Consider the following 12,976-nt stretch of genomic DNA (forward strand, 5'->3'; position numbering starts at 1 on the left):
ATTGCTGAAGAATATAACATAAGCTGTTTAGAAGTGGGCAAAGGGTGGGTGGGTGGGGTAGGGAAAGGGAGTTATTTCACGGAACAAATCCCGGCTAGAAAACCAACAGCAACGTAAGGGTCACCAAAGGTTTGTCTCATGCTAAAAATATAGCACATTTATTAAAAATATATATTTATAAACATCGGTATGAACAGACACAGATGTCAAGCCGATGAGAGAGAAAAGAAATGCCATGTATAACTAACTTTGCTCAAGGTTTTTATCTTCTGTTTGCTCAGGCAGCTCAGTGGAATTGTTTCCCCGCCTCTCACCTTGCGGTTGCACCATATGTCCATTTGAAAACCAAAAGCTTGCTGGATTCGGTGTTAATAAAACAAAAACAAGGGGTGTGGGGGGAGATGCATACTAACAGACATGAAAGATAGCTACGTAGCTATCTGTGGAACATATGCTGGCATGGAAATGCTATACATTTGTCACCATTCATAAGTGTCCAGTCTTTGGCTGTATTGAAAGGTTTTATCCGTAGTGAGTTGTTGTTTCCACTCCCTCCCCCTTCCCTCCCCCAAAGCTGATACTTACATATTTGCAGTCATTTCTCTAGAACAAATGAAAATAGGAAAAGCAGAGCAGAGAGAGGGTGCAGGGGGCTTGGGGGGGGGATAGTTTTGCTTGTAACTGTGTGAAAAAAAGTCTGGTTCAATTAATTGTGCTTCACCCTCCACTGCCCACAGGCAGCGCTTTTGTGACGTCTTAATATACTACAGAGTCAGTTCTCATTAAGCTGTGTGTCAACAGCCGGCAACATTTGCCATCACCTCTTGTCAGCTGTCCTCACTGGTTTGCCTCTGCGGTTCACAATGTCGTGTAGATGTACACAAAAATGATCACAATGAGATTTAGAATAGTCCCAATAATTCCCAGCATTGCCAAGATAGATTCCTCCTTGCTCTCCTTTTCTTGGTTCCCTTTTTCTTCTTCATTTCCACTAGTGATTACCATCTTGGTAGCCAAGTTCTTTATCCTTCTCCTCAGGCTAACCTACAATTTAAAGAGAAAGAGAGTCAAATAACAACTTCTGACCCATCATACCAATCCGCTTATGGCGGTCCAAGCTTTAGCCACTGATCATCTTGATTATTGTAACACACACTGGGTTTGCACAACATGCTACCCATGCTCAGTGGTGGAGTGTGGGTAGTTGTTGAACTGTGGGTTGTTTGTTGAACTGTGGATTAGCATGTTGTCTGAACCCAGGACATTTTCCACAGGTTGGCTTGTTAACCATGCAGTGTGGCTTGATAACCACCCCAAACAACCCAACAACAAACCATGGGTTCCCAAGGTGCCTTGTTCAAGAAAAATAAGCCACACTGCATGGTTAACAAGACACCCTGCAGAAAATGTCCTGGGTTCAGACATAACCCACGATTCAACAAACAACCCACAGTTCAGCAATAACCCACACTCAACCACTGAGTGTGGGTTAGCATGTTTGAAAACCCAGGCAGTGACCTGGTCCGCATGATTGCAGGGTGGTTAATAAGCCACAGTGGCTTGCTAACCACCCTGCACATGCCAGTTGCATGCCAGGGGAATTAGCATAATTACCCTTGGCCTGCAGCTTGTTGTGTCATGCGAATCCAGCCAGGGTAGCTTGCTGCCATCGGTAACAAGCCACCCCAAACCCATGGGCTGTTGTAGGATTCTGGATGGCTTGTTACCCACGGTGACAAGCCACCCTGGCCAGGCTTGCATAAGACGACAAGCTGCTCTGTCATTTATGTTTATCTCCCGGGCATGCAACCATGGTGGGGGAAATACGCCACTGTGGCTTATTTCCCCAGCTGCAGTCATGCGAACTGGGTCTCTGTGTGGGGTCGCCTTTGAAGACTGTGCAGAAATGGTTCAGAATGCTTAAGCTTCCTACAGGGGTGGGATATAGAGCTCGTATCACCCCTGCCCCCTTTCGTACCAACTGCTTTGGCTACCTATTCATTTCCATGTGCAATTCACAGTGCTGGTTTTGACCTATAAAGCCCTTAATGGCTTGGGACCAGGTTAATTGAGGGGCAACCTTCCTCCTTATAATCTTGCCGATGAACTGAGATTGTCCACAGAGGTCCTTCTCACTAGCTTTCTGGGTATTCATAAGCTGACTTTTCCGTTGCAGCCCCCGTCTCGGAAACTCTCTCCCCTGGGAGTTCTGTATGGCTCCTTCCCTGCTTGTGTTGAGGAGGGCAGCTAGCACTTCTTTTTAATCAGGCTTTTTGAGCCATCCTGGGTACTTGAGCTGCTGTGAGTTTGATAAACTGATACTGTCTTTTAGGTTCTTTTATCGTTTATAGTGGACGCCACTCTGATCTCCTTAGGGAGGAAGCATGGGATAGGAAAGATTTCAAATGAACTGCTGTGTTTATGAATGCTCAGCTGTTAAGGTGGCCAAAAAACCAAAAGGCAGAAATGCATCACCAAAGAAGGAGATAAAGGAGGACAGAGATTTGCATAAATTTGCATATGCTACTTTATATGGATAGATGCAAATGTCGGAACACTTACTATTGTTTAAATAGAAAGGCAGTACATCTCCCCATACTGTGATCAGGTGACTGACCTCTGTGGCTGCTCAGTCAGTTGTCCAGGTGTTAACTGGTGATGGGCAACTTTAAGGCCTCTGCTCTCTCTTCTTTTGGTTCTTTACAGGCAGCCCTTCAAATACAGGATGCCTAAGTTCAAATAGAGCACTGTCCTCTGTTGAGTAGGCCACATGGTCATCCTATTGCCTTCTGATAGCATTCAAACCAATCCCTCTGTAAGTCACTTACTGCACATGCCTATACACACTTACCTGGAAGTAAGCTCCATTGAACTCAACAGGACTTACTTCTGAGTAGACGTGCATAGGATTGCACTTTTAGACATTAAATTATTGACATTAATATAGTTGCCATCGTGGAGAAACCCAATGCCTTGTCAGATCCCGTGACAGATCAGCAACATCACCCAGTGACAAGTTCCTCAACACAGGGGTCTAGGTCACAGGTCTGGCAGAAAGCAACACAAGACTATGTCTGAAGGAAAAACTACAAATTATTTTAGCTGTGTAGTTCTGCTCTTGAGTGCAAGGAGGTTTGTTCCCCACAAATTGCCAGTCTGGGGACTAGGGATGTCAGAGAATTCCGCCACGGATCTCGGTGAGGCCAAATGCCAGTGCATTCAGCCCCCCGAAATCCATGGCGGAACGGCCTGCCACCCCCCCGCCCCCCGCGGATCCCCCTGGGACGAGACTTACTTGGGGCCGATGTTCCGGACGGCGGCGGCTCCAGTGGTGGCTGCGGCGGCAGCGGCTGGTCTTCCGACCGGCTGCCACTGCCGCCATTTGCAGTCTCGTCTTTTTTTTTTTTTTTACATAGATGTGATAGGCTACGTAGAGACTTACATAGCCTGTCACGGCTGGGTTAAAAAAAAAAAGTGTACGCAAATGGCGGCGGCTATGGCCGCCGCCATTTGCATCCCTTATTTTTGGCCATCTTAGTCTACGTAAATATTGATGTAGACTAAGATGGCAAAAAATAAGGAATGCAAATGGCAGCGGCCATAGCTGCCGCCATTTGCGTACACGTTGTTGTTGTTGTTGTTTTTTTACCCAGAGCCCTCTGCGGATGGAAATCCGGCTGCGGACGGCCCTGGCCTGGGCCTGGCCGGCTGCTCCGCAGAGCCGCCGCAGAGCACAGCTGGCCGTCGAGGATTCTGGGGGGGAGGAATGGATTGCCTCCCCCGCCCGTCGAGGATTCTGGGGGGAGGGACAGAACGCCCCCCCCATGAACAGAATCCGCGAAAAGGTAAGTGACATTTGTTCATCCCTACTGGGGACTCTGATCTGGATTGGGATCCGTGTGTGTGTGTGTGTGTGTAGCGGGGCTTTAACCTTTTGTCTTCCAGTCAGTGGAGGCTGGTGGCTCCGCTTTCGGTGGGACTATGGATCCATTCTGCATTTCAGTCAGAACCAGCCAGAAGTCTAAAGGAGCTATCCAAGGTGCTGAACCCCACGCCTAAATTAGCTTCAGCACCTTGGAGAGCTCCTTTAGACTTCTGGCTCAAACCTAGAATGGGTTTACAGCCTGACCAAAATTGGAGCCACCAGCCCCCCACTGCTTCCAGCACTGTCCCAGTCTGGCCCACACCCTCACAAGCCCGAGAAAAGCCTCAGACTCATAAACCAAGCAAGGTCCTTGGCAGGTGAGGTGACATCACCCAGCATAGCACGGCCTCTTCTGGGGGTTGGTGTCAGATGCACCAGTGGGGTGGGGTGGGGGGACTGAACTGTGGAAGGGAGCTTGCTGCACTGGGCCAGATTGTTTTGTTGCTTTGTTTTCAGTAGTGATATCACTGAAAATCAGGAGGCAGCAGCTTCAGAGGGTGTGGGCCACTGTTTGGTGGACAAGCTTTTTTCTATTGAGGGCTGCATTCCCTTGGGGGGTAATCTGCTCTTATCCCTGCCATCCTTTCTCTCTTTTTCCCTCTGCCACCCCCTCTCTTTCTGCCACCCTTCTTTCTCCCTCCCTCTCTCTTTCTGCCACCCTTTTCTCCCTTCCTCCATCTCTTTCTGCCACCCTTCTCTCTCTCCCTTCCCCCCTCTCTTTCTGCCATCCCCTCTCTTTTTGCCACCCCCCCTCTCTCCCCCTTCCTCTCTTTCTGACAGCCACCCTCTCCCTTGCCCTCATCCTCCCTGCCCTGTAGGTTGCTGGATGAGGGACAAATTGCTATTGCAGAGGTCTGAACTGATTGCTTGCAGAAAGATTTGGAAATTAGCCCAAGGGCCATCCAAAATGACTGAGGGCTGCAGGTTGCTTGGGCTACTTTAAATGTAATAGCCAGCACTTTGAATTGAGCATGGAAACAGATAAAAAAAAGCCAAGGAAGTTGATAGAAAAGAGGAGTCACATGTTCCGAAATTCCCAGCTTGGAGCAATTTTTTTTTGAACTATAGTGTTTTGTACCAGCAGATGTTTCCAAAAGTTGTTCAAATCCAGTCCCATATTTTGATTTCAAAAATATGACCCATGTAGAGCACTTTGCTGTAGTCCAGACTAGATGCAACTAAGGCATGTAGGGCAAGTGTCACCATGGCCAGGAAAAGCAGGTGATATTTGCAAAGGAACTGGGAGGCTGGTTTTCTACTATGCAGGGTTGCCAACTGACCAGAAAAAAAGGAACCTGGCCGTGGGTTTTTTGTCCATTTTTGCTTTGGGGCCAGTTGCCATCAAAGAAAGGGTGAAAGACCATTTCCCTCTGCCAGTGATTTTTTGCCTAGCTGCAGATGTCATAGTTGAATAGAGGGTTTTTCTCCTCCCACTTTTCTGTCTGTGGACAAAAAAGCATTCAGATTAAAACAAAGCATTACAAGATTAAAAACAATAAAACAGAAAAACATACATCACAAACAGTAATAATTAAAAAAAAACCCAAGATGTTTAAAAGAGCTTGCAATGACATAGTTTTCTGTAAATATTTAAATCAGAGGTGGCCAAGGGCCAAATTCAATGTCAGAGAAATTCTTGGGGGCCACATTCCAGTGATGGGTGGGACCAAAGGCAAAGTGGGTGGGGCTAAAACACCCATAATACCAGCATATTTAGCTTAAAGTTCTTACTGCCAGTAATTAAGTTTTAGGAGAGGCATTTCAACCTTATACAACGGGGGAAATGTGCAAGAGTTGGGAAGCCACCATATGGTGGATGTGAAAGGGGGTACAGCCAGGGGAAGAGTAAGTAGCCTGGAAAAAGCTTGGAAGCCACCCCCCCAAAAAAACTTTGGAACCCACCAAAAAGGCTTGGAAGCAACCCACAAAAAGCTTGGAAGCCCCCCCCCCCACAAGCTTGGAAATGGTGCTGCCAGGGGAAGGGTGAGTAGCCTGGAAAAAGCTTGGAGGCCACCCAAAAAAGCTTGGAAGCTACCAAAAAGGCATTTTCCAAAAGCTTGGAATCCACCAGATGGTGGGTATGAAAGGGAGTGCAGCCAGGGGAAGGGTGAGTAGCCATCTGGGGAACCAAAATTAAATGACCTGGATTTGGCCTGCAGGCCTGAGGATTTGACACCCTTGATTAACAGAGAAGGGGCCCAACGGATCTCCAAAGGGAAGGAATTCCACAATCTCGTCATTCATTCATTCCTTCATTCATTATATTTCTATACCACACCACAGCTGAAGCTCTCTGGGCAGTTTACAAAAATTAAAAACCATCAAAGTACATTATAAGGTATAAAAACCATCCAAGTAAGGACAAAAAACACATAGCACATAGCACACAACAACAACAACAACAACAACAAATATCTAAAACAATTTAAAACCATCAGCCAGAGAAATCCAGGACCTGATCAAAAAGACTCGTTATATGCTGCCAAATGCCTGAGAAAAGAGGGCAGTTTTAACCTGCCACCAAAAAGATGACAACGTTGGCACCAGGCAAGCCTCATCGGGGAGATGGTTCCATAAATGGGGGGTCACCACCGAGAAGGCTGTCTCTCTTGTTGCTGCTTTCTGAGCCCACCAATAAAAAAGCCTTGTCAGGGGTAGTTGGTAGCTGATCTCAAGTAAGGGAGAGACCATGGGTAGAGCCGCAGATGCTTATGTTAATTCTCATGCAGGCTTATATGGGAGCAGACAATCCCTGAGGCAGTTTTGCCCCTGGGCCACCACCAGATTATTCCTTTGGACTAGACATAAACCACTGGGCTCCATTTCCTTATGTGCCACACACACATCCCCCCTCCCTGCTGGGCTCCACCTCCAGACTGTCTCTGTGCTCTACCTCCTGAGCCACAAGGACCTTGCCCAGGTATCCACATTTTTCATTTTAAGAACTGGCTCTCTACAGCACCACAAAGGAGGCAATCACAGGAACAGGACTGAGCGAATCTCATTTCCGTTAATAAAATCAGGAGAAGCAATCCCAGGAGGTAAGGATTTATTTACAATATTTAGATACTGCTCCGCATCAAAGATCTCGGAGTGGTGAATAGCAAGATAAAAGAATAAAACCCCATAATTGAGACAATTAAAACATTTTAAAAGAACAGATTCTGAACATAATAAACTGTGGCTGGTCACTCAGGGAAAGCCTCTCAAAATAACGTCTTGAGGAGGCACCAGACACAACACAGTGTTGGTGCCTGCCTGACTTCCAGCGGCAGGGAGTTCCAAAGAAAGGGGGCCACCACACTGAAGGCTCTTCTCCTGGTGGACTCCAACTGGGCCAAAGGTCCATGTGGAACCTCCAGGGGCAAGCCCTCCGATGACCTCAGTGACCAGGCAGGTTGGTAAGGGAGAAGGCGCTCTCTCAGGTATCCTGGTGCCAAGTTGTTTAGGGCTTTGTACACTAGTACTAATACTTTAAACCTGGCCCAATAGTGAATAGGCAGCCAGTGCAGTTCCCTCAGCAAAGGAGTTGCATGCTGAAAAGGGGCAGCTCCCAATAACAGCTGAGCTGATGTGTTCTGTACTAGCTCAAGCTTCCAGACCAGCCTCAAGGGCAGCCCCACATAGAACACCTTGCAGTAATCCAGTCTTGAGATTACTAATATCTGTACCACTGTGGCCAAGCTATCCCTGTCCAGGAGAGGCCGTAGCTGGCGAACCAGCCGAGGCTGGTAAAAGGCACTCCAAGCCACCATGGCCACTTGGGCCTCCAGCGACAATGATTGATCTAGGCGTACCCCCAGACTATGAACCTGATCTTTCAGAGGGAGTGCAACCCCATCCAGAACAGGCAATGTGCCGATCTCCCGGACTTGGGAACCACTCATCCACAGGGCTTCCATCTTGCCAGGATTCAGCTTCAGTTTATTGGCCCTCATCCAGCCTATTACTGGGTTTAGACACTGATCCAGGACTTGCACAGCCTCTCCTGATTCAGACGTCACAGGGAGATAGAGCTGCATGTCGTCAGCATACTGATTTTATATATATATATATATCCTCCTGCATAGAAAGGAAACTACAATAACTTTCTTATAAATAATGCAAACTTAAACCAGAGATGGATCATTCTTTTATTTTCTTTTATTTTCTCTCCTTACCATAAAATGAAACATTTGCAACACAGACAACTGAAGAAGCAGTAGTAGTAGAAGAGTAGACCCAAACTACTTCTAGGGCTGAAATGTTCAGCTAATCACACATAGTGGAGTGATGCATGATAGTTTTCTTTACCTTTGTGTAAGCACATGCAGCCTTGATTCAGACCGGGACCACTCCCCACCTCCTCCCCAAGCTACCTGTGGCCTCCAGGCCAGGGTATGGGGCTTGGGGTGGGGAGTGACCGGGACCCACAAAGGGATCCCAAGCCTCCACAGGCTGGATAGGCAATTTCTTTGGGCTGGATTAGGTCACCGGTTGCCCACCCATGATCTAAAAGCACAGGATGCATTAACTATGCTGAAGCCAGTGTGGTGCAATGGTTAGAGTGTTGGACTGGGACCCAGGCGACCCAGGTTCTGGGACCCAGGAGCCATGAAGCTCACTGGGTAACTTTGGGCCAGTCACTGACTCACAACCCAGGGTTGCTGTGAGGATACAATGGAGAGGAGAAGGAGGACCATGTAAGCTACCTTGGGTTCCTTGCACGAGGAAAAAGTCAGGATATAAATGTAAATGTAATAATAGCATGAAAGTCTGAGTCTGCTTCAAGAGTTGGGTGGGAAGCCACATATGATGGAAGAAAGGTGGGATATAAATATTGTCGTAAGCTGTTGATGGGCAGCTTCAAGGCCTCCTGCTTTCCCATCCCATGGTTCTTTTTAAGATGGGAGGGCGGGGTTGTCTGGCCTGGCACATCCCAAGTACAGGTGATATATTGTCAGTTGCTTCTTGATACAGGCCCATTTGGGATAATGTTCTGAAAAGAAGGAACAATCAGACCTTTCCTCCATCTCTCCCAGCTAAGGATGTCATAATCTAGGCATCTGTGTGAAGACAAAGGGGAGTTTGAGAGCCAAACTACATGTTACACTACTCATGTAGCGTGTACTTGAGGCACCTCTCATTCTTTACTGTAGTGTAAGGATGTGCAGCCCCAATTCAGATTGGGACCACCATGCTCCTGGAGGAGAGGGTTAAACCTTTCCCCCATTTCTTCCCTGAAATTCCTCCCGCCCCCAACAAGGGCATTAAAAAAAAGGGTGGGGGGAGAAAGTCCCCACTGGAGTCAATGGAGACATTTTTTCCCCCAACACCACCCCCAAAGCTAAAGTTGGCCTTTCTAAAGCTCCACAGCAGTTTGCCACCAAATTTCGGCAGCAAACCACTGATTATTTTTGGTGATGCAGAAGAGTATAGGGGCCAATTCCATCCCTTGGACCATGGTGTTGGTCACCCCTGATGTAAACAGAAATGTAATACATCTTTCCATAGTGACAAGGGGAAGATCATGGCTAGGTGACTGGCGTTCCTGCTGTCTAGGTGTCTGTTAATACACAACATCAAGGCCTTTGCTCTGAAGATTTGTAATCTGTACACTGGATCTGGACTCCACAGCCCCCCTTATGACCTGGACCCCTTAAGCAACTCCTTAAGGATCTCTTGCCTCCTTAAGAGTCCCACCTTCCTTCTTTTAAACTTCCCCTTCCCAGTAGGGGTTTAGTCTGTAGATGAGGGTGACTGACACTATAGACAGAGAGTTATAGACAGAGAGTTATTATATAGAGAGACAGAGAAAAAGCCTAAACTGGACCCAGAGGATGTTAATAATTATAGGCCAGTGGCCAACATCCCCTTCCTGGGCAAGGTGCTTGAGCAGGTGGTTGTAGGACAGCTCCAGGCACTCTTGAATGAAACGGATTATCTAGATCCATTTCAATTGGGCTTCAGGCCTGGTTTTGGAATGGAAACTGCCTTGGTCGCCCTGTGGAATGACCTCTGCCAGGAGGGGGACAGGGGGAGTGCGACCCTGTTCATTCTTCTGGACCTCTCAGTGGCTTTCGATACCATTGACAATGGTATCCTTCTGGATAGATTGTCTGGGTTGGGAGTTGGAGGCACTGTACTACATTGGTTCCACTCCTACTTGGATGTCTGATTCCCGAAGGTGGTGCTGGGGGATTATTGCTCTGTGCCATGGCAATTGTGCCATGGGGTTCCACAGGGCTCTATTTTATCCCCTATGCTGTTTAACATCTACATGAAACTGCTGGGGGAGGTTATCCGGAGGTGTGGGCTGAGGTGCCCTCAATATGCGGATGACACCCAGCTCTACCTCTCTTTCTCATCAAAACCAGGTGAGGCAGTGGCTGTTCTGAATCAGGGCCTGGGCACGGTAATGGACTGGATGAGGGCCAATAAACTGAAACTCAATCCAGACAAGATGGAGGTACTGTTAGTGGGTGGTTCGTCTGCCCGGCTAGGTGATATTCAACCTGTACTGGAGGGGGTTGCACTCCCCCTAAAGGATCAGGTTCGTAGTTTGGGGGTGCTCTTGGATCCAGAACTGTCACTTGAGGCACAGGTGAACTCAGTGGCACGGAGCACTTTTTATCAGGTTAGGCTGGTATACCAACTACGCCCTTATCTGGACAGAGATAGCTTAGCTACAGTTATCCATGCTCTGATAACTTCTCATCTGGATTACTGCAATGCGTTATACGTGTGGCTGCCTTTGAAAATGGTCCGGAAACTTCAGCTGGTCCAAAATAGGGCAGCAAGATTGTTAACAGGGACTGGCCAGCGAGCTCATATTACACCAGCACTTTTCCAGCTGCACTGGCTGCCAGTCCATTTCCGGGCCCAATTCAAAGTGCTGGTACTAACATTTAAAGCCCTTAACGGCTTGGGGCCAGGTTACCTGAAGGATTGCCTCCTCCCATATGTGCCTTCCCAGACCTTAAGATCATCGTCAGCGGCCCTTCTCTGTGAGCCCCTGCCAAAGGAAGTGAAGCGGGTGGCTACTAGGAGGAGGGCTTTTTCTGCTGTGGCACCCTGGCTCTGGAATGAGCTTCCTGGTGAGGTTCGCCTGGCACCTACATTGTATTCCTTTTGGCACCAGGTGAAGACCTTTTTATTTTCCCAGGCATTTTAGCATTTTAGCTTTCTAAACTTTTAGCTTTGCTGTTTTAAATTTGTATTTTAAACTCCTGCACTGCTGCTAGGTTTTATTGTGGTTGTATTGTTATATTGTGGTTTTAATGTTCTATATATTTTAAATTGTTTTATTGTGTGCTGTTTGGTTTTAATTTTTGTGAAGTGCCCAGAGAGCTTCGGCTATTGGGCGGTATAGAAATGAAATAAATAAATAAATAAATAAATAAGAGTTTAACTACAACAGTTTATGTAGTAGATTTAAAACAAACAAATTACAACTAAAGGTATTTACACAACAGAGCTGAGTGATACAAAAGGCATTAAAAGAAAATAAAAGTTGAAAAACACAACTTCCTTTACGCTAGCTGTCCTTAGGCTGCTTCTTCCTGCTTACTCTTGAGACTCTGCTCTCACTTCAGGCTCTGGCTGTCTCTGCCTGACTGTCCCAATTGCTCTAGCTGCAGTCTGGTCTTTCTGACTCTTACCAGCTTTCTCCCTCTCTTTATATACCCTCCTCCCTCAAAATCAGAAGTACTGCTTCAAACCTGAAGAAATAAAACTCAAGCGGAGAAATGAAACTGACACCCAACCAGAGAAATGAAACTACTCTCAGGGTTACCCTCCCAACAGAAAACTCCAGGCTTCTAAGGCTCTGAGGCACTTTTCATTTCATTGTCAAGAGTGAGAAAGTTGAGGCTAGCCTGTTTTTAGGATGTTTCATAATTTCGAAGTTTGACAACCTCTGCATTTCAGTGCTGGCTGACCACAAAGGAACGGCAGCATGGTTAAAAGAAACGACAAATAGTACATGGGTGCAAAACAGGACTCTTCCGTTCTTTTGTCTAACTCATACAGCTCAGGTCTATGAATTCCTTGGAATCTTCTGTTCCCTACTTTGTAATTTCATCACTGCTGGTGCCTCTCTTCTTTAAGAGATAAGGGAGACGCTATATTCAAACAGCTTAGGAACTCATGCTCGCCTTTGTACCTTTTTTCCTGGGGTGTCTTCAGTTTGCTAATCAAAGCAAGTTTCTGTTATGTATCTCTCATCTGCAGGGGGATGAAACTCACTGAAAAGTAACGCTCCCTTATCTGTTAAATGTGTCATCACAATTAATAGCCTGGGGACAGAAAACATGCTGAAATTTCAGAACAATTTGCCTGATTGTCTGCGATTGTGAATTTAAGCATGCAGAACTGGTAGCTGATAGGCAAGCTAGATTGAACAGAGGCAGACCTGGTCCTTATGTTGAGTCCTTAGTTCTGCCCCATTCAAATGGAGGGAAGGTTAGCAGCCCTGGTTTACACCACCAGCAGACGTGGCCTTTTAAGAAACGATTACAGAAAGGTTTGCCTTGTTTTGCAAATCATCAGATAATGTTTGTTGAGACTGGTCCAACATGGTGTCAAGCAAGCTTCTGTAATGCGCTAATTAATTACTTCTGGCACCGCCAACGCTGTGAGAGTTGAGGGTGGTTCAGTGCTCTATGGGATAAGCTCCCCTAGCACATCTCTCTCGAGCATCTTAATAAATTATTACTTGTAATCTCAAATCGCATCACCCCCACAACTTTTTCAAGTGCAAGCCAAGGTGCTGGTACATTTAAAGCCCAGCTGAAAAACCTGAAGCATTTTCCCCTAGATGTTCTTTGGGTATGCAAGGGGCGCCCATATGTAGAGTAGCGTGTGCCATTGGTCCCATTTTTCCTTTTACTTGGTTGGGTTGCCAACTTTTAAACAAGCCACCATAGTGGTGCATAGGGATGTCCGGACTGTGTTAAATTCACTGTCTGTGTTTTGTAGATTCATTGCCAGGCGCCTTTTGTTCTGTTGTCGCCTCACAGATGGATCTGATTTTTTTTCGCTATGCGGGTAATGTTCAAAGACTTATGTAAG

At 46.8% G+C, this 12,976-nt stretch overlaps 1 protein-coding gene across 1 annotated transcript in view; it reads right to left on the reverse strand.

Annotated features, from left to right (window-relative positions):
- Window positions 1-858: 858 nt before the first annotated feature.
- Window positions 859-12,976, reverse strand: part of TUNAR (transmembrane neural differentiation associated intracellular calcium regulator) — an 84,079-nt gene continuing 71,961 nt past the window's right edge. The window contains exon 3 of the mRNA XM_084843607.1: window positions 859-1,044. Coding sequence (XP_084699733.1) covers window positions 859-1,044 — 186 coding nt within the window. The remainder of the gene's footprint in view (window positions 1,045-12,976) is intronic.

Source organism: Heloderma suspectum, chromosome 1 (genome assembly GCF_057233095.1).
Source record: "Heloderma suspectum isolate Gila_16-S chromosome 1, 16-S_ref, whole genome shotgun sequence".
Classification (NCBI taxonomy): Eukaryota; Metazoa; Chordata; class Lepidosauria; order Squamata; family Helodermatidae; genus Heloderma; species Heloderma suspectum.